The sequence below is a fragment of the Carcharodon carcharias genome, chromosome 7, assembly GCF_017639515.1.
Source record: "Carcharodon carcharias isolate sCarCar2 chromosome 7, sCarCar2.pri, whole genome shotgun sequence".
Classification (NCBI taxonomy): Eukaryota; Metazoa; Chordata; class Chondrichthyes; order Lamniformes; family Lamnidae; genus Carcharodon; species Carcharodon carcharias.
This window is the reverse complement of record NC_054473.1, coordinates 86,713,945-86,736,172: the sequence shown is the minus strand read 5'-3', so window position 1 is coordinate 86,736,172 and position 22,228 is coordinate 86,713,945. Positions and strand designations below refer to the sequence as shown.

The 22,228-nt window shown below is 43.0% G+C and overlaps 1 protein-coding gene across 1 annotated transcript in view; it reads right to left on the bottom strand.

The window, feature by feature from the left end:
* The window catches only part of cacna2d2a (calcium channel, voltage-dependent, alpha 2/delta subunit 2a), a 758,554-nt gene that overhangs the window by 577,893 nt on the left and 158,433 nt on the right, over positions 1 to 22,228 (bottom strand). Inside the window, exon 4 of the mRNA XM_041191642.1 lies at positions 16,544 to 16,603. Within this exon, the coding sequence (XP_041047576.1) occupies positions 16,544 to 16,603 (60 nt within the window). The remainder of the gene's footprint in view (positions 1 to 16,543; positions 16,604 to 22,228) is intronic.

Here is a 22,228-nt window from a genome sequence, read left to right as displayed (position 1 = left end):
GCCTTCTTGACGACCTTATCTGTTTTCCAATGGGTTTCTGCAGCTTGGACTGACAGCCTGGTGGCCGGAGGTCGGTAAACTTCTTGACAGCATTAGTTTGCATGTTTTCAAGTTAGGAAACTTCCTTTAATAGAAGGACCTCTTGAAGGTTGCTTTCTCCCAAAGAACACACCATCCTTGTCAAAGAAAACCACTGTCTGACAGCAAACAAAGCGCTTTGACACAGGACCTCAAAAAACCCACACAGCCATCTGAAATCCCTGGCCTCTACTGGAACACATTCCACATCCTACAAACTGATGACAGCTCCACCTTTCGATGGCACACCTCCTGGCTGACTGCAAACATCACCACCCATAACATGGCAACTAACCATTTGGGGCGAAAGGGATCAAAGGATATAGGGAAAAAGCAGGAGCAAGCTACTGAGTTGGATGATCAGCCATGATCATAATGAATGGCGGAGTAGGCTCGAAGGGCCAAATGGCCTACTCCTGTTCCTATTTTCTATGTTTCTATGTTTTAACCTGAGTGAAGTCCCAGGTTTCAAACTTCTACGGAAAATCTGGAAAACCCTCAACCCCTTGAGGATGACCCAAGGAAGATGTGGCTACTTGCTCCACATGTGGAACATGAGGAACAGCTCAAATTGTGACCATGGCCATCCAGGTCACACCATCGCCCCCCTACTGAACTCCTGCCCAGAGAGATCCATTCCTGGTGACACTACAACCATTCACACTGAGTCACCTGAAGCTGTTGACTGGATTGCTAAGCTTGAGGTCAAACTATAATTGCTTCCCCAGCTAAATGAAATATATACCACCTTATCAACTGTCCTGCTACCCTCAAAGATCTGTAGACATATGCTGCAAGGTCTCTGTTCTCTACACTTTTCAGAATTCTACTATTCATTATGTATCCTTTGATTTTCCTCACCAAATACGATACCTCACACTTCTCTGGACTGAATTCCATTTGCCATTTTCCTGCCCACCTGACCAGTACATTAATATCTTCCTGCAATCTATAGCTTTCTTTCTCACTCTACCAATTTTCACATCATCTGAAGAATTCTTAATCCTGACCCCTACAATTACGTCTAAATTATTGATATATACCACGAACAACAGGTGAACCAATACTGAGCCCTGTCATACCCTAGCTTTTGAGACACATAAACACCTGCTCAGCTTAACTTTTGCTTCTTGCACGGAACTAATTATGGATCCAACTTGCTGCCTTCCCTTGTATCCTATGAGCTTTTAATTTGCCAATCAGTCTGCCATGTGGGACCTTGTAAAAAGTCTTGCTAAAATTCATGTAGACGACATCAAATGCGCTACTCTCATTGACCATCATTTTTCCTGCTCAAAACATTCAAATTAGTCAACCAAGACATTCCCTTAAAAAAAATCAATGTTGGTTGTCCTTGATAAAATCACGCCTCTTTCAATGACAATTTAGACATGTGTTAGTATGGTATAATTATTGCTGAGTCCATTGTTATTATAGCATTAATATTTTTAAGTCCTGTCATTGTATCGTGGCAGAGGTGAGTATGGTGGGCATTACCAAGGAGAAGGTGCTAGGAAAACTGAAAGGTCTGAAGGTAGACAAACTACCTGGACCAGATGGATTACACCCCAGAGTTCTGAAGGAGATAGCGGAAGAGATAGTGGAGGCGTTAGTGGTGATCTTTCAGGAATCACTGGAGTCAGGGAGGGTCCCAGAGGACTGGAAAATCGCTAATGTAACCCCCCTGTTTAAGAAGGGAGTGAGGCAAAAGATGAGAAATTACAGGCTGATTAGCCTGACCTCGGTCGTTGGTAAGATTATAGAGTCCATTATTAAGGATGAGATTTCAGAATACTTGGAAGTGCATGGTAAAATTGGGCAAAGTCAGAAATACCTGGAAAAACTCAGCAGGTCTGGCAGCATCGGCGGAGAAGAACAAAGTTGACGTTTTGAGTCCTCATGACCCTTCAACAGATGCTGCCTGACCTGCTGAGTTTTTCCAGGTATTTCTGTTTTTGTTTTGGATTTCCAGCATCCACAGTTTTTTGTTTTTATATTTAGGCAAAGTCAGCATGGTTTCATCAAAGGGAGGTCATGCCTGACAAATCGGTTAGAATTCTTTGAGAAGGTAACGAGTAGGTTAGATAAAGGAGAGCCAATGGATGTTATCTACTTGGACTGCCAGAAGGCCTTTGACAAGGTGCCACACAGGAGGCTGATCAGTAAGATAAGAGCCCATGGTGTTAGAGGCAAGGTACTAGCATGGATAGAAGATTGGCTGTCTGGCAGGAGGCAGAGAGCGGGGATAAGGTGGTCCTTCTCAGGATGGCGGCCGGTGACTAGTGGAGTTCCGCAGGGGTCAGTGATGGGACACAACATTTCACTTTATACATTAATGATCTAGATGAAGGAACTGAGGGCATCCTGGCTAAGTTTGCAACTGATACAAAGATAGGTGGAGGGACAGGTAGTATTGAGGAGGCGGGGAAGCTGCAGAAGGACTTGGACAGGTTAGGAGAAGGGGCAAAGAAGTGGCAGATGGAATACAACGTGGGGAAGTGTGAGGTCATGCACTTTGGTAGGAAGAATAGAGACATAGACTATTTTCTAAATGGGGAGAGAATTCAGAAGTCTGAAGTGCAAAGGGACTTGGGAGTCCTAGTCCAGGATTCTCTTAAGGTTAACTTGCAGGTTGAGTCAATAGTTAGGAAGGCAAATGCAATGTTGGCATTTATTTCGAGAGGACTAGAATATAAAAGCAGGGATGTGCTGCTGAGGCTTTATAAGGCTCTGGTCAGACCACATTTAGAATATTGTGAGCAATTTTGGGCCCCGTATCTCAGGAAGGATGTGCTGGCCCTGGAGAGAGTCCAGAGGAGGTTCACGAGAACGATCCCAGGAACGAAAGGCTTAACATATGAGGAACGTTTGAGGACTCTGGGTCAATACTCGATGGAGTTTAGAAGGATGAGAGGGGATCTGTTTGAAACTTACAGGATACTGAAAGGCCTGGATGGAGTGGACGTGGGAAAGATGTTTCCATTAGTCGGAGAGACTAGGACCTGAGGGCACAGCCTCAGAGTAAAGGGAAGACCTTTTAGAACAGAGATGAGGAGAAACTTCTTTAGCCAGAGAGTGGTGAATCTATGGAATTCATTGCCACAGAAGGCTGTGGAGGCCAGGTCATTGAGTGTATTTAAGACCGAGAGAGATAGGTTCTTGATTGGTAAGGAGATCAAAGGTTACGGGAAGAATGGGGTTGAGAAATTTATCAGCCATGATTGAATGGTGGAGCAGACTCGATGGGCCGAATGGCCTAATTTCTGCTCCTATGTCTTATAGTATTGTTCAGTTCTGTGTTACCACAGTATCATTGTTCAGTCTCATATTAATACACCAGCGATATTGCTCAGTCCTGTGTCAGTGCACTCAGTTTTGCTCAGTCTTGCTGAGGTAGCGTCTACAAACTTACGAGTATGCCAGCAGTTAAAGCCAGAGTTTGCAAAGTGACAGGCCAGGGAGTGGGACAATCCGAGTTGCTCTTGCAGACAGCTAGCATGGCATGACGAGTTGAGTGATCTCCTTTTGAGCTGTGACTATTTAATCATTCAGTCCTGTGTTAGCACAGTGTCAGCATTGTTCATGCTGTCTTAATACAGGTTCAGCATTGCTTAGTCCTCTGTCAGTACAGTCAGTATTCTTCATTCCTGCGTTAGTGCAGTGTCAATATTCTTCATGCTATCTTCGCACAGTGTTACAACCGGGATAGGAGGAGTGCACTGTCTGTCTCTAGTCCCACTATTCCACGATCACAACATATATTTAAATTATATGGCCAAATATGTGATTTCTCTACTAATCTCAGAATGATCACTCAATGAACAGGTTTCTTCAGTAAACAACAAAATTACTATTTCATTATAAAACCAGTCTTGTCAAATAGAAAGGCAAAACTTATTAACATACTGTATGAAATATGGAAGTTTCCTAATTACTCTTTCAAAATACCTTAAGTCACACACACACCCCCAAAAAAGAGAGAAATTCTGCCAAAGGTTAACGGTCAATGGTTGAAGGGAAAAGGATAGATGGTGGAGTCCTTGAAATGACATCTGGGTTATAGGGTTATATGAAACAATCGATGACTCTTGCACGGCTTTTCAGGCAGACTTGAGGAACACTTGCAAGTACTCAATTCCAGAACGTAGAACAACTTAGAAGCAGCTTATGTTCATATCCGGCTGTTGACTGGCTCTGGAATGCAAAAAGGCTGTTGTCTTCTTTTCACAAGCAGTTCGTCTTTCTTTTTTTAAATCAAAGCCAACTTTTAAACAGAGTTCCAGCTATGTTTTTACCCCGAGCCATAAACTACTATGTGACCCCCTTTCCACACAGTTCTCCAGGATCAAGAGGTCTCCAGTTTCTTTAAAACTGCTTAGTTACCTTTTCTTGTAAAATAATGTCTTATCCAGGAATAGGAATCAGAGTCCTGCATCAACCCTTTAAGGGACATGGTCTTTTAAAATACAAATTCTTCCAGAATGTTCTTGGTCCTTGAAGATGACCCATTTTCTACGATGAAGTGTTCATGACAACAGTATCAGTATTGCTCAGTCCTTTGTCAGGACAATCAGCATTCTTCAGTCCTGTGTCAGTCGCGTTTCTGTATTATTCAGTCCTGCGTAAGACAGTGTCAGTATTGCTCGGCCCTGTACATTGCTACAAGATGCTATGATCATCATCCAATCACAGGAACAAAATAGCCACATGGCATGCTAACATATTTAAGTGACATTTGAGTGGGACTTGGTGCAGGATAGGATATGGGCAGCAGTGTTTTGGATGAGTAAAAAGTTTGAATTCCTCACAGTATTATTAAAATAACTGCTTTTCATAGAGCAAAGAAAAGCATCAGAAAGGAAGCCACTAATTTAATCAATGCAACAACCAACTCTTCAGTGCCACACTGTAAAGATTCCACGTTCCATATTCTTGTTAAATGCATGCTCCACACATGACATGAATGGTTGAGCAAGTCTGAAAACAGGCATCAAAATCTCCTGAGATGCACTGGATGTGACAGGTACTTTGCTCAGCTCGAGGAATGAGCAGACTATCATGTAAAATTAAAGCTACAGAGACACTCTGCCAAATACACACTGACCTGACTCTGAACCAGTAAAGTGAGCCTGTGTTCTTTCATTTTTCAGAACAGCGGAAGTCAACATCACCTAAGCAAGGGAGTAGCTTCTCATCTCCTTACACCATATCATAGCGTGCATGGTACGTGTGAGAGAGGTGGGGGTGGATTTGTGTGAGGTGGAGGGGGGGGTTAGATTTGTGCATGTGGGGGGATTAAGGAGTGTGTCTGTGTGTGTGCGCGTGTGTATGTGTGCTTGTGTATTGTTATGAATACTAACCACAAAAAATGGTCCAGGAAAAGACATCCTTTTACAAGAAAAGGTAATTAAGCAGCACCTCTTGACCCTGGTGGACTGTGTACAAAGGGGGTCACATGGTGGTTATGCGCTGAAAAAAAAATGTCTGGAAAGCTATGTTTAAAAGTTGGTTTTGTCTTTGCTTTAAAAAGGAAGGACCAACTGCTTGTGAAAAGGCAGCAGCCTTTTAGCAGTCCACAGCCGGATGTGAATATAAGTTGCTCCTAAGTTGCTCCATGTGCTGGAATTAAGTATTTGCAAGTGTCCCCACCTCGGTCATAACAATATGGAGTGTGTGGGGTGGAGGGAGGTTTGTGGTATGTCTATGAGGAGGTGGCGGGGATTAATTCCTGGAGGCATTGGCAATAAGGAAGTTGAGTATTACTGTGTTTGCCCTAGTTTCATTATCTACAGACCCTCTAGATAACTTGCTCATCCATAAATGCGACCTACATTACTTTAACAACGTGTCCCAATTTTAAGGCTCCAAAAGTATGGCATTGATTAAGGTCAGTACTTTCATTGCTTTTATTACCTGTATCCTCTATCTAAATATCCTTCTGGGATCATTGCTGCTAATTAGGACCAACTTCCACCCAAAGTCTTTACATTTTCTTTGCATGGTCAGAACACAAGTTCATGAGTCTGTAGAAATGGATTTATCTTTTCAGGCTTTTGCCTATACAAACTAACAGTACATCCAAAGAACTACTTTGGAATGTACAGATCCTACAGCTTCTATTTTAAACTCTATTATGCATTTCAATTGGTTGCCACGCTACTTTATAACAGTGATTAGACTCCAAAAAATGCTTCATTGACCTGAAGCACTTATGAAGGTCTGTGGTCATGTAGATTGCTAGATAAATGTACGTCGTTCTTTTCAATCGCTATGTATGTGATGTATAAGCCTTTTCCAACCGCTCTGAACAGTACTATACAAAAACTCCCTGGGGAGAATTTTCTCCCCGTCGGGGGTTGGATGGAAGCGGGTGTGGGCGGGCGCATAGCCGGTCGCCGCCCGCAATTGGCTGGGCACTGCCATCTTACGTGGGTGGGCCAATTAAGGCCCGCCCAGCGTGATGCGCCCCCAGAAGTTCTATGTGCTCCCTGTGCGGGCAGGAGGAGTAGGCATGCATGCAAAAGAGCGCAGAAATCTCCCTGAGGCACAGAGCTGCCTCAGGGAGATTATTTTGACTTTTGGAAATTTTAATAAAGAAAAAAAATTTTTAAGACATATCCCCTTATGTGACAGTGTCACATGACCTGGGACCTATCAATGAATTTTATTAAAAATTTTTATTAAGCTTTACAAACCTTCACGAAACCTCATCCCACCCGTGGAAATTTTAGAACAAGCAAGAAATGACTTGGTCCAGACAAGCCCATCCCTTTTTGCTTTATTTCAATGCTACTTTCCTGCCTTCTCACCAGATCCTTTCTTTCTCCAGAAAAATATCTATATTGTCTCCTGAACCTTCTTACACCCTATTCGTTTCACTGCCTTCTAAATGATCCCTCTGTCCCACCAGCCACATCTTTGATCTCCTTTTCTTGCCCAAGGTTCCAGAACATGTGATTGCCTCCCAAATCTGAGCCTATCTCTCCTGCATCTTGAGGCCTGAATTCTTCTGATGATGCTTCCATTCATCCCACAGCATTGAAAGAGATCTAAGCAAAATCACAAACAATATTCTCTGTGACTATGGTGCTTTATCACTCCATGACCAATCTGCATTCTGACATGGTTGGCTGTACCATTATTCTGCAAATGGCTTCCCTCCATTGTATTATGAATCTGTAATTACATATTCATATGTTTTAGGTGTATAATGTTTGATTGGCAATTGAATTTTTAAATGTAAGATAGGTGGGAAAAACCTGGATGAGTGGCCGATAAACAAAGCTTAAAATCATTGCAGTTCAAAGGGAGCTTGTATTTTTGCATTCTTTCACCGGATGGCATCACTGGCTAGGCCAGCATTACTGTCCATCCTAATTGCCCTTGAGATGGTGGTGGTGAGCTGCCTTCTTGAACCACTGCAGTCCATGTGGTGTAGGTACACCCACAGTGCTTTTAGGGAGGGAGTTCCAGGATTTTGACCCAGTGACAGTGAAGGAATGGCGATATATTTCTAAGTCAGGATGGTGAGTGGCTTAGAGGGAAACTTCCAGTTGGTGGTGTTCTCATGTATCAGCTGCCCTTGTCCTTCTAGGTGGTAATGGTCACGGGCTGGAAGGTGCTGTCAAAGGAGCCTTGGTGAGTTGCTGCAGTGCATCTTGCAGATGGTACATGCTGCTGCCACTGTGCGTAGAAGGTAGAGGGAATGAATGTTTAAGGTAGTGAATGGAGTGCCAGTCAAGTGGGCTGCTTTGTCCTGGATGGTGTCAAGCTTCTTGAGTGTTGTTGGAGCTGCAGTCATCCAGGCAAATGGACAGTATTTTATCACACTCCTTACTTGTGCCTTGTAGATGATGCACAGGCTTTGGGGAGCCAGGAGGTGGAGTTACTTGCCGCAGAAGTCCCAACCTTTGCCTGTCCTAGTAGCCACAGTATTTATATGGCTAGTCCAGTTCAGTTTCTGATCAATGGTAATCACCAGGATGCTGATAGTGGGATTTAGCAATGCCATTGAATGTGAAGAGGAAATGGTTAGAATCTCTCTTGTTGGGGATAGTAATTGCCTGGCACTTGCGTGGCACAAATAGTACTTGCCCCATATCAGCCAAAGCCCGAATGTTGCCCAGGTCTTGCTGCATATGGACAGGGACTGCTTCAGTATCTGAGGAGTTGCGAATGGTGATGAAAATTGTGCAATTATCAGCAACCATCCTCAATTCTGAACTTATAATGGAGGGAAGGTCATTGATGAAACAGTTGAAGGTGGTTGGGCCTAGAACACTATCCTTAGCAGAGAATTTTTCCCCGATTCCCATTGAAGCCAGTGTTGCTGGGGCTCCTTGATGCTACACTCAGTCAAATGCAGCCTTGATGTCAAGGGCAGTCACTCTCACCTCACTTCTGGAGTTCAGCTCTTTTGTCCATGTTTGAACCAAGGCTGTAATGAGGTCAGGAGCTGAGTGGCCCTGGCAGAACCCAAACTGAATGTTAGTGAGAAAGTTATTGCTGAGTAAGTGCTGCTTGATGGCACTGTCAAAAACACCTTCTATTCTTTTGTTGATGATCGAGAGTGGACTGGTGGGGTGATAATTGACTGGGTTGGATTTGTCCTGCTTTTTGTGTACAGGACATACCTGGGCATTTTACCACATAGCCAGGTAGATGCCAGTGTTGTAGCTGTACTGGAACAGGTTGGCTAGGGGTGTGGCAAATTCCAGAGCACAAGTCTTCAGTGCTAATACCAGAATGTTGTCAGGGCCCATCACCTTTGAAGCATCCAGTGCCTTTAGCCGTTTCTTGTTATCACATGGAGTGAATCAAACTGACTGAAGACTGGCATCTGTGACGCTGGCGACCCCAGGAGGAGACCAGGATGGATCATTTTATAACATTAGAATTAGAAGTGTGAAAACGCTGAAAACACCGAACCCCTTTCTGAATATTGGCAGAGACAAGATGTCTACAGTTGTCTTCATAAGAGGTGTAAGTTATTCATGTGGGTCCCAGGTCAAGAAAGATTTGAAAGCAAAGGGTAAACAAGAGAAGATCTTAAGGTATCCATAATTTTTTCAGATCAAAGGACCAGTTTGGGAATTGTGGATGATTGGTTTGGATCTCTATATGGGATATCCAGAGTGGACCACATTGTCATGCAGATAGGTTGCAAGGAACTACTCTTTGGTTTGGGTTTATCTGTGTGTTTTTGCACAAAAACACAGTCAGTCAGCTTGGAAGGCTGTGAGAAGGCAGTGGTGTATCTGCTGGCAGGCAGAACAAGGAGCAGAGAGGCCATTAGGAAATGGGGGTGTTCCTGACCAGGAGCGACTAAGCAGAAATTGTGAGAGGGGCCTGTGCTCAGTGAAAAGTCCAAATTCCTGAGGAATTAAAATAGTCAGATCTGCCTGGTAAAGCCAATGGATTCCTCGCAGAGTGAGCTTTGGGAGTCTTCCTGCCAGACTGGGAAACTGAGGGGAGTCAAAGTGAATTCCTAAGACCAGTGGCACACCCTGGTTTGGTACCAAGAGAACTGAATGAACCATGAAGATCCTGCAATATAGGGGAGGACTCTCGGGTGGAAATAAACTAGAACAGTGAATGTCTTGTTGAGATTTTCAGGCTAAAATAATAAGTGTTTACAAAATATAGTATCAAGTTTGCGGTACTTGCTTTGGTTAATTCTTGTATACTAAAAGTTTCCTGTTTAAAGCATGAAATCTTGTTGTATGATTATTTCAGTTAAAAACGAGGGAGTTTGAATTTCTTTAAAAATTAATGGTCTCCCTTGAGATCAAAACAATGGTCCAGTTTCTGAAGACTGCCTCTCTTGATTCCAATCTTGACTACCCGATCATAGGAGAGAATCTCTATCCATTGCTTTTCACTCCACATTATCCCCTAAACGTTGGTCCCTCCTCTACACATTGGTAACATCATCTATAGATCTGAGGTCAGCTACCAATATGATGACACATAACTATTTCGCTCCAGCCTTTCTCTGCTCTTCATTGCTGCTGGGCTGTGGACTCAGTCATATATGAACAGCAAGTTTCCTCCAGCTAGACATAGGGGAGATTCAAATTCTTATGTTTGGCCCCATACCTTCCTCACTTATCGACCACACGGTCGATCTCAGGCTGAGCCAGGCTGCTTGTAATCTCAGCATCATATTTTATCCTGAACAGAGTTTCCTTCCCCCATAGTCCCTCCAACAAACATTCAGCCTATCATAATCCATCTCTATCCCTGCCTTAGTCCATCCATTGCTGATACCATTGTCCATGCCTTTGTCACTCAAGACTGATTACACCAATGCTCTACTGGCTGGCCTCCCGTCCTCCACCAGGGCTTTTGATGTGAATAAGTGCAACCGACAGCTAGGACACTTTTGTTGAGAGACGACAAGCAGAAAGTTCTCAAGAAAACTATCTCAGCTTTCAAATTCCTTCAAACTGTCAAGATCATGTTCTACTACATTCAAAATTCTGTGCCAATAAACTGTGAACCATCAGGGAGAAGCAGCAGTGAGAAAAGGGGAGGTGATGGCATAGTGGTATTGTCATTGGACTAATAATCCAAAGACCCAGGGTAATGCTCTCGGGACCCGGGTTCAAATCTCATCACAGTAGATAGTGGAGTTTGAATTCAATAAAAATCTGGAATTAAAAGTCTAATGATGACTATTGTCGATTGTTGTAAAAACCGATCTGGTTCACTAATGTCCTTTAGGGACTTGCCGTCCTTACCTGGACTACATGTGATTCCAGACATGGCCTAGCAAGCCACTCAGTTGTATCAACCTGCTACAAAGTCTGAAAAAAAGGAATGAAACCAAATGGACCACCCGACATCAATTTAGGCACTGGAAACGACCTTCACTTTCACTGGGTCAAAATCCTGGAACCCCCTTCCTAACAGCACAGTGGGTGTACCTACACCACATGGACTGCAGTGCCTCAAGGAGGCAGCTCACCACCACCTTCTCAAGGACAACTAGGGATGGGCATTAAATGCTGGCCTAGCCAGCGAAGCCCACATCCTGTGAATGAATAAGAAAAAAGAAGACAGGCGAAGCAAAGGCAAGCGGAATGTGGAATAATGTCAAAAAGACATTAACAGCACCATCAAAGTTTGCAACAAGGTAGATGATTACAAGGCACAAATAGAGGTAAATGGGTATGATGTAATTGCCATTACAGAAATGTAGCTACAGGATGACCAAACTGGGATATGAATATTCAAGGATATTCAACATTTAGGAAGGACAGTAAGGGAGGATTTCAGATCTGAAGAACAAAGTGTGGAGCAGCAAACATTGGTAGGAGTTCTTTATTGGCTAACAAACAGTAGTGGCACTGTGGGGCATGGTATTAATCAGGAGTTTAGAGAAACATGTAATATCGGAAATGAAGTAATCATAGTTGACTTCAATCGGCTGTAAAAATCTAGTGAGCACTGCTGTAGAGGACGAGTTTCCGGGCTGTGATAAGGATAGTTTTCTAGAGCAGTATGTTGAGGAATAGAAACAAAAAACTGCGGATGCTGGAAATCCAAAACAAAAACAGAATTACCTGGAAAAACTCAGCAGGTCTGGCAGCATCGGCGGAGAAGAAAAGAGTTGACGTTTCGAGTATTCATGACCCTTCAACAGAACTAGGCGAATCCAAGGAGAGGGATGAAATATAAGCTGGTTTAGGGTGGAGGGGGTGGGGAGATTGTAGGGACAAGCAAGCAGTGATAGGAGCAGATAATCAAAAGATGTTACAGACAAAAGAACAAAAGAACACAGAGGTGTTGAAGTTGGTGATATTATCTAAACGAATGTGCTAATTAAGAATGGATGGTAGGGCACTCAAGGTACAGCTCTAGTGGGGGTGGGGGGCATAAAAAATTTAAAAATAATGGAAATAGGTGGGAAAAGAAAAATCTATATAAAGTATTGGAAAAAAACAAAAGGGGGAAGAAACAGAAAGGGGGTGGGGATGGAGGCGGGAGTTCAAGATCTAAAGTTGTTGCATTTAATATTCAGTCCAGAAGGCTGTAAAGTGCCTAGTCGGAAGATGAGGTGCTGTTCCTCCAGTTTGCGGTTGGGCTTCACTGGAACAATGCAGCAAGCCAAGGACAGACATGTGGGCAACAAAGCAGGGTGGAGAGTTAAAATGGCAAGTGACAGGGAGGTTTGGGTCATTCTTGCGGACAGACCGCAGGTGTTCTGCAAAGCGGTCACCCAGTTTGCTTTTGGGAAGTGTCCTTCCTTGACCTCTCTGTCTCAATCTCTAGTGATAGACTGTCCACCAATATCCATTACAAGCCTACCGACTCCCACAGCTACCTCGACTACAGCTCCTCACACCCCGCTTCCTGTAAGGACTCCATCCCATTCTCTCAGTTCCTTCGCCTCCGTCGCATCTGTTCTGATGATGCTACCATCAAAAACAGTTCCTCTGACATGTTCTCCTTCTTCCTTAACTGAGGTTTTCCACCCATGGTCGTTGACAGGGCCCTCAACCGTGTCCGGCCCATCTTTCGCGCATCCGCCCTCACGCCTTCTCCTCCATCCCAGAAACATGATAGGGTCCCCCTTGTCCTCACTTATCACCCCACCAGCCTCCGCATTCAAAGGATCATCCTCCGCCATTTCCGCCAACTCCAGCATGATGCCACCACCAAACACATCTTCCCTTCACCCCCCCCCGGCGGCATTCCATAGGGATCGTTCCCTCCAGGACACCCTGGTCCACCATCACCCCCTACTCCTCAACCTCCACCTATGGCACCACCCATGCCCACGCAAAAGATGCAACACCTGCCCCTTCACTTCCTCTCTCCTCACCGTCCAAGGACCCAAACACTCCTTTCAAGTGAAGCAGCATTTCACTTGCCTTTCCCCCAACTTAGTCTACTGTATTCGTTACTCCCACTGCGGTCTCCTCTACATTGGAGAGACCAAACGTAAACTGGGCGACCACTTTGCAGAACACCTGCGGTCTGTCCGCAAGAATGACCCAAACCTCCCTGTCGCTTGCCATTTTAACACTCCACCCTGCTCTCTTGCCCACATGTCTGTCCTTGGCTTGCTGCATTGTTCCAGTGAAGTCCAACGCAAACTGGAGGAACAGCGCCTCATCTTCCAACTAGCCTTCCGGACTGAATATTGAATTCAACAACCTTAGATCTTGAACTCCCTCCTCCATCCCCACCCCCTTTCTGTTTCTTCCCCCTTCCTTTTGTTTTTTCCAATAATTGTTATAGATTTTTCTTTTCCCACCTATTTCCATTATTTTTAAATCTTTTATGCCCCCCTACCCCCACTAGAGCTGTACCTTGAGTGCCCTACCATCCATTCTTAATTAGCACATTCGTTTAGATAATATCACCAACTTCAACACCTCTGTGTTCTTTTGTTCTTTTGTCTGTGACATCTTTTGATTATCTGCTCCTACCACTGCTTGCTTGTCCCTACAACCACACCACTCACCTCCACTTCTCTCCCCCCCACCCCCCACCTCCACCTTAAACCAGCTATATTTCACCCCTCTCCTTGGATTCAACCAGTTCTGTTGAAGGGTCATGAGGACTCGAAACGTCAACTCTTCTCTTCTCCGCCGATGCTGCCAGACCTGCTGAGTTTTTCCAGGTAATTCTGTTTTTGTTGAGGAATAGGCTAATTTGGATCTAGTATTATGTAACAAAAAAGGGTCATTTAATAATCTTGTTGTAAAAGAACCTTTAGGTGTGAGTGACCATAATATGATAGAATTTTACGTTATGTTTGAAAGTGAGGTAGTTCAATCTGAAGCCAGGTTGTTAAATTTGAACAAAGGAATTTATTAAGGTACGAGAAACAAATTGGCTAAGGTGGAGAAAGACAAAGGCAGCACCACCATCTGCAAGTTCACCTCCAAGCCACACACCATCACACCATCCTGGCTTGGAACAATATTGCTGTCCCTTCACTGTCGCTGGGTCAAAATTCTGTGATTCCCTTGCTAACAGCACGGTGGGTGTATCTACACCAGATGGACTGCAGCAATTCAAGAAGGCAGTTCCCCTCAAGGGCAATTAGGAATGGGCTAAAAATGCTGGTCTGCCAGCATTGCCTACATTCTGTGAACGAATAAGAACAAAGGTTTATTGATGATGCCATGCACAACATCAGGCAGACATTCCAGCTAGGGCTTCCTTATTTGGAATTATGTCGAAGACACTCACAAATCTGTCAGCATGGCAGTGCCTTTTGTTCAATTCGGGCTTAGTGACTGGGATTCCTGTCCTCAATAAAAGGAGCACAAATATTCACAAGTATATATTGGGTCATTTTAGCAGGAGCAGCCTCACAATATGCAGTAGACAATAACTTTTGATGTATTAGTCAGACTTCTAACTCCATTTCATATATCTGCTAATGACCAGCTCCTTCTGTTAACCACTTGATGTTCCTCCTGTTGTAAAGCTTCTTTGTAAGGTTACAGTTGGCAGTTCTTACAGGAGTGAGAAATCTTCGACACAAATCCTGTCTGCAATGATTTCCGTGATCTGGTAAGGTTCAGCTTGGATATCCAAGATTTTTGAATATTTGTCAGCAAAAGTCACTCTAACGTCTCTGCCTAAATATTAAGGAAGATTCAATCAATCATTCTTTGAGGCTCAGTTGCATAAACTGCACTGCAGCACTTTCCATATTTGAGAGATTCCTTTGTGAAATTCCTACAGTTGGACCTTGTTATGCTGCACTAAGGTTACCTGAGTTTGTAGTTCAGTATTGCGATTTGTCTCTAAACTGATTTGGTAGTGGAAGTGTCTGCAATTATTTCTAATTATTTCCTCCATTCAGAGAGTGACTACCCTCATGGATAGCCACATCCAGCTTATCACAGCGTTTCATCTCATCCAAAAGCTTGATGGAGTAACAGCTGGGTGAGAGGCAAATGCGAAACCTAGAGTCATCACTGGGTACTCATATCCCTCCATGCTCAACTGAGAAGTAAGTGTGCCCTAAAAGAGTAGAGGAGCAGAAGCACCTGTGGGCTCCTCTCAGGGCACTCTTGTAGAGTTTTGATATACAAGGAAATCAAGGGCATGAGGGACAGGCAGGAAAGTGGAGTAAAGGCCAAGGTTTGATCAGCTGTAATCTTATCGAATGGCAGAGCAGTCTCGATGGGCTGAATGGCCAATTCCTACTCCTATTTCTTATGATCTGATGACTATAAGCAGCATCACTGGGAGCGGTGACCACTGCTGGGATTGCAGGAGGACTAGGAGAAGGAACAGTGCTAGAGGCAGCAAAACAGGTAATTGAGCTCATCTTACTGGGGTCAGTCAGGGAGGCCCCAGCAAGGGGGGGTAGGGGAGTTGGTTTGAAGGGTTGGGATGTCTTCCTGCAGGGCAGCCCTTGCCACTGGCAGAGCCCTTCGTACAGCACAGGGTTCCTGAACAGAAGTGACCCCGCCCCAGCCAGCTCACAGGCAGGCCACCAATACCAGCAGCGGTGGGATCAGGCCCATAGGTAGCCCATAATTAACAACTTAAGGGCCTCAATTGACCTAGGGGTGGGAAGATTAACCTTGACCTTCCTCGCCCTGGACTTAATCGGTGGTGGGTTGGGAAGGCAACAATCTATCCATCTTGAGCCTTCCCATCTGATTAAGCGCCCCACACCCCACCCCAGCCTCCCAGTCCGCTCCCAAGTTGTCCATTAAATTCCACCCATTGGGTGTGGTATGAAGTGCAATTGATAGACTTGTGTATAAACACGTATTTCAATGTTTAAGTAGAATTGTGGCTTGGGAATCATCATGAAGGGCTGAGGCAGCTCAAAACTGAAAATTGTCGTGTTTGTCTTTTTAATGCTGGCCCCGAAAGAGATTAGATTCCATTCTCAGCACCTCATGCACTGAATCTAAATGAGAGAGAGAGAGAGATAGCAAAGTACAGCAACCTCGATCATCCGAATAACCTTTACTATCATTTAATTATTGAAAGTACATTGCGTTTGTGATGTTAATACAGGAATGCTGCTACAGCTTTGACCGTTAAACCCAGCAATAACTTTCAATTTTCAACTAAAAAATATTCACAGCTCCCAAGTTCTGTGTAGAAAATAATATGATGACCTTTACCTCACAGAAAGAAAACAATTGAACCTGAAGGTGATAAATCCAATTGACGAACACTAGCAATCACCAGGAAACAGTGAGAAATGCCAGAAAACATTGGCAAAACCGCAAGCACTCAAAACAAATGACTTATTTCATTCTCTGTCGTAAATCTGTTGGGGCACGTTTGTTCCCGGTTCCTTGTAATACTGGATAAAGCTGGTCTGCAACAATATCTCTACATCCAGTCAACATGTAAGACAAATACTCCTTACACTGGGCAAACCCATCTGGATGTGAGATGACCAACCCCTAAAGTAAACTAGGAAATCAAGATCCCTTCTCGGAACCAAGTAAAACTGAAATGGTCATACCTTAATATCGTCTTGCCAACGATGCTCCTTCTGAAACTGCTCTGCAGCCTTGGCCAGTCTCTACAGGGAACACAAGGAATGAGAATTAGAGGCCAACTTTAAGTGAAATGATAATTTCAGATACATAAATAACACTTGCTAACAAGATAATTCTAAACATAAGAATGGCCACAATAGATTTAACAGAACCTTTCAACTTAGGCCTGGATCAGCAGAGATGTATTTTGGCAGTAGAACTAAACTGTTCTAAAATTATTACACGACTGACTGAAAGTAAAGGCAAGAAGTGAGAAGGAACAGAGAAGACTCAGTTACAGGAAGCATGAAGACTTGGTGATAATGAAAAATATAACACTTTTCACAACCTCAGGATGTCCACAAGTGTTTTATAAGTGATGAAATACTTTTGAAGTGTAGCCATTGTTGTAATGTAGTCAATTTGCACACAGCAAACTTCCACAAACAGCAATGTAATAATGACCATATCATCTGTTTTTGTGATATTGGTTGAGGGATAAATATTGGCCAGGACACCAGGGAGAACTCTCTTGCTCTTCTTCAAATAGTCCATGGGGTCTCGGATCTGAAAGACTGCACCTCCGATAGTGCAACTCTCCCTCAGTGCTGCACTAGAGTGTGAACTTCGAATATTGTGGAGAGACTTGAACCCAAAGCCTTCTGACTCAGAGGTAAGCAAGCCACCAACGGAGCCATGGCACTGCCAAGAGTGAAGGCACAGTAACAGAGACAATGAAAAGTTCAGTAATAGCATTACAATGACCACATTTCAAAAACATTTTATTGGTTATGAAGCACTTCAGGATTTCTAATGTCAAGAAATCAAGCTCTACTTCTTTCTTAAATCCCTACATCAACGTTTATTACATAACTGCCTACGCAAACCTACCATGCTGTAATTACATTCTCCTGAGCAGCCCCAGCACTGTCGGTAACACCAGCACACCAGGTTTACATAAGTTGTTTTCATTACAAATGTAAGCATAGGAAATTGACAAGCAGTGTGCCCTGACTTTAGGGTTTTAATACACAATATGCTGTATATTATTGATTTGTTGAGCTCATTTGTAAGCCAATGGCAACATAGTATTTTGAATTTTAAACATTGATCTCAACTATTATTATAACACTTTTTTTAACTCGAAGTTAATACAATCTTAAATCGGATCCTAAAGCTTTAACCAGAAAAAACAATGTTAAATAAAATACTCAATGGGCAGGTAATTGAATACTTAAAAAACCCCATGTATTTGGGGACTATATTTTAAAAGGTGTCAACATACTTCGTTCCTTACGGGTACAACTATATCTGGTAAGTCTTTCACAACCTGAGCACAGATAACATAATGAAAATGAAAAATATTCTGAATATATGATCAGCTTTACGTATGGAAACTAATTTCAATTTAAAATATTCAGTATTTTAGGATATAATTTACTACAGATGCAAAAGGCATTTACTGGCTATACTGATCAGTCAGAAAACTATGTTGAAATAATAGGAATTGCTTAATTTCCAATCCATTTTCTATTTCTGTTCGAATTATATAAATGAATCAGCACTTTCTTCAAATCTCTTACTAGTCATTTGTTATGGACACGGTTGGGAGAGAACTGAAGCCCTTGTATCCTTTCCCTTACTGTTCGTAATCAGTGTGTTGTTTTGAAGAGGAAGATGTGCGTGTTAACTTAGTCCTGGCGCGTGGGCAGACAATTTAAATACTTTCAGCAAGCTTTTGCGCGTTTAAACAGAGGATTTTTTATTCATGTGTTTGCCCCAAAAATATGAACTCTACGTCACTCACACACATACACATGAAAAAGACACAGTTCAAGAGAATAGTGCACTTTTACAAGTTATAAACAAACAAATAGTTCAGAATTTGGCTCACTGTAGGAAAACAGTTGTTGCAGACCTAACGAATGTAGCGTTTTCACTCTGAAAGGGTTTCAATAACTGTAGTCATATATCAGGGATTACTGTAGGATTTCTCAAAGTTGTGAAGTTAGTCACTTGCAGCTTCTTCTCAGCAGGAAATGAAGTTTCTTTATAGGTGGGCTTGGAATGGGAATCAGGTGGGGAGATTGTTTAGATGCAACAGTCTCCAGGTGTAAAAATGTGTTTTCTATTGCCTTTTCTGCTGCTGATTTTCTGCAGCAGGTGGTCAGTGTAGTCTGCTCTGTGGATCATAAGATAAGTACAATTCATTATCCATAGGCAGTTTTGGTCACATGATCAACTCTGTCCACCCAGAATGATCAGGAAGTCCTAAACTATGGCTACGCAATGAGGTAATGGACGAGCTGTTCACAGTTATTTAGGATGAACTGGTTTCTGTCCAGTTCTCATTGTTAAGGTTCAAACTCAGAGACATGAAGTCTGGACTTGTGTTTTTGGTAAATCCACAAACAGTAGCAAGCGTAAATTCCACAGGTAATATTAGTCTTGGTATTATTCAAGGGGGGAACACTCCATCTATATGTATTCAAATAAAAACTTTCTGGAAACTTGAGGTAGTCTGTATAGAGTTTGTAGAAGTCACCTGACCCTCAGCACATCTTAACAGTCTTGTTGGTGTCCATTTTAAAAAAAATATAGTTCCAGAAAAGTATATACTGTGCGCAGTCCATGTTAAAGTTATGAATAAAACATGCTTTCACTGGGCACATTAGAAATGAGTTAGCCTTAAGAGAAAAGAAGTGAATTAGACCAAAAGGGGTATTATGCTTGGTGGGAATCACCAGTTAGCATGAGATGAGACACTATTCCCAGGGTTGGCCACATATTGGGGAGAATCACTCATTGAGGGTCAGTGTGGCATTTTACAGTAATCTGCTGTATCAGTGCATTGTGTGTTACAGTAAAATACTGATTCAGTTTTATATAATGTGCTGGATCAGGAGGGTGTGTTTTACAGTTGTGCTGATTCAACGCACTCATGTTACAGTAATGTGCTGATTCAGTGTGGTGTGTCTTACAGTAAGGTGCTGACTCAGTGTGGTATGTTTTACAGTAATGTGTTGGGTCACGATGGAGTGTTTTATAGTAATGTGCTGGGTCAGTGTGGTGTGTTTTACAGTCATGTGCTGGGTCAGCCTGCTGTATTTTGCAGTAATTTGCTGACTCAATGTGCGGTGTTTTACAGTAATCTGACTTAGTGTAGTGTGTTTTACAGTAATGTGCTGGGTGAGTGTAGTGTATTTTACAGTAATGTGCTGACTCAGTGTGTGGTGTGTTTTTCAGTAATGTGATTCAGTGCAGTCTGTTTTACAGTAATGTGCTGACTGAGTGTGGTGTGTTTTACAGTAATGTGATTCAGTGCAGTCTATTTTACAGTAATGTGCTGACTCAGTGTGGTGTGTTTTACAGTAATGTGCTGAATCAATGTGCTGTGTTTTAAGGTAATGTGCTGACTCAGTGTGATGTGTTTGAAAGTAAGGTGCTGGGTCATTGTGACGTGATTTACAGTAATGTGCTGACTCAGTGCCATGTGCTTTAAGGTAATGTAGTGGGTCAGTGTGGGATGTTTAACCGTAATGTGCTAACTGAGTGTCATATGTCTTAGTCATGGGTTAGGTCAGTTTGGTGTGTTTTATAGGAATGGGCGGATTCAGTGTGGTGTGTTTTACAGTAATGTGCTGATTCAGTGTGGTGTGTTTAACCATAATGTGCTGGCTCGGTGTGGTGTGTGTTACAGTAATGTGCTGGGTCAGTGTGGTGTGTTTTACAGTATTGTGCTGATTCAGTGTGGTGTGTTTAACTGTAATGTGCTGGCTCGCTGTGGTGTGTGTTACAGTAATGTGCTGGGTCAGTATGGTGTGTTTTACAGTAATGTACTGGGTAGGTGCAGTCTGTTTGGCAGTAATGAGCTGGGTGAGTGTGGTGTGTTTTACAATAATGTACTGGGTCGGTATGGTGTGTTTTACTCTAATGTGCAGACTCAGTGTGGTGTATTTTATAGTAATGTGCTGACTCAGTGCGGTATATATTACACTAATGTGTAGGCTCAGTGTGGTGTGCTTTACAATAATATGCTGGATCAGTGTGGTGTGCTTTACAGTAATATGCTGACTCAGTGTGGAGTGTTCTACAGTAATGTGCTGGGTCAGTGTGGTGTATTTTACAGTAATGTGCTGGCTCGGTGTGGTGTGATTTACAATAATATGCTGGCTCAGTGTGGTGTGCTTTACAATAATGTGCAGGCTCAGTGTGGTGTGCTCTACAGTAATGCGCAGTGTCAGTTTGGTGTGTTTTACAGTAATGTACTGACTCAGTGTGGTGTCTTTTACAGTAATGGGCTGGGTCAGTGTGGTATGTTCTACATTAACGTGCTGGGGCAGTGTGCTGTGTTCTACATTTATGTGCTGGGCTAGTATGCTGTGTTTCACAGTGAAATGCTGATCAGTGTGGTGTTTTACAGAAGGTGGTGGAGGCAGGGTCATTAAATATCTTTAAGGCAGGGATAGGTCGATTCCCTTGCCTAATAAGAATCTAAGGTTATCAGGGTTAGATGGGAATGTAGAATTTGAAACACAAGGAGATCAGCCATGACCTTATTGAATGGCGGAGCAGGCTCAAGAGGCCGAATAGTCTACTCCTGTTCCTATTTATTATGTTCTTATGAAAGTCACTGTTGAACCTGCTTCCACCACCATTTCAGGTAGTGAATTCCAGATCATAACAACTCGCTCTAATGATTTCTCCTTGTCTACTCTGGGACAGTGGTAGTGTAAAAGGCAGAGAGGGGCAAGAGTTCCTAGATTGTGTTCAGGAGAATTTTCTGCAGCAGTATGTGTCCAGTCCAACAAGAAAGGATGCACTGTTGGACCTGCTTCTTAGAAATGAGATGGGCCAAGTGGATCATGCTTCAATGGGGGAACATTTAGGAGACAGTGATCATTGTATCATAAGGTTTAGGATGACGGTAGAAAAGGACAATGTGCAATCCAAAGTAAGAATAATTAACTGAGGGAATGCCAAATTCAATAGGGCAAGAACGGAGTTGAGCCAGAAAGGCTGGAACCAAAGGAAGGAAAAACTGTAGCTGAACAATGGGCTACCTTCAAAGAAGAAATGGTTCGGCATAGTCAATGTATATTCCCTCAAAAGGGAAAGATAAAGCAAACAAATCCAGAGCTCCCTAGATGAAAAAGGAGATAGAAATTAAATTAAAGAAGAAAAAGTTTGTTTATGACAGGTGTCAGGTAGAAAATACAACTGATAACCAAGCGGAATACAGAAGGCTCAGGGAGGAGGTGAAGAATCAAATAAGAGAAGCAAAGAGGGATTATGAGTGGCAGCCAACATAAAGTGGAATCCCAAAGTCTTCTATCGGCACATAAATAGTAAGAGGGTGGTAAAAGGAGGAGTAGGGATCAATAAAGGGATTTACACATCGAGGCAGGGGGCATGGCTGAGGTGTTAAACATCTTTACCATAGAAGCAGATGCTACCGAGGCCACAGTGATAGACAAAGGCACACTGTCGATAGAAGGGTTAAAAATTGATAAGGAGGAAGTGTCGGATAAATTGTCAGTACTTAAGGGTAACAAGGCACTGGGAACGGATGAGATGCATCCAAGGATATTGAAGGAAGTAAGAGGAGAAATTGCAGGAGCACTGGCCATTATCTTTCAATCTTCCCTAGACTCAAGGAAGGATTGGAG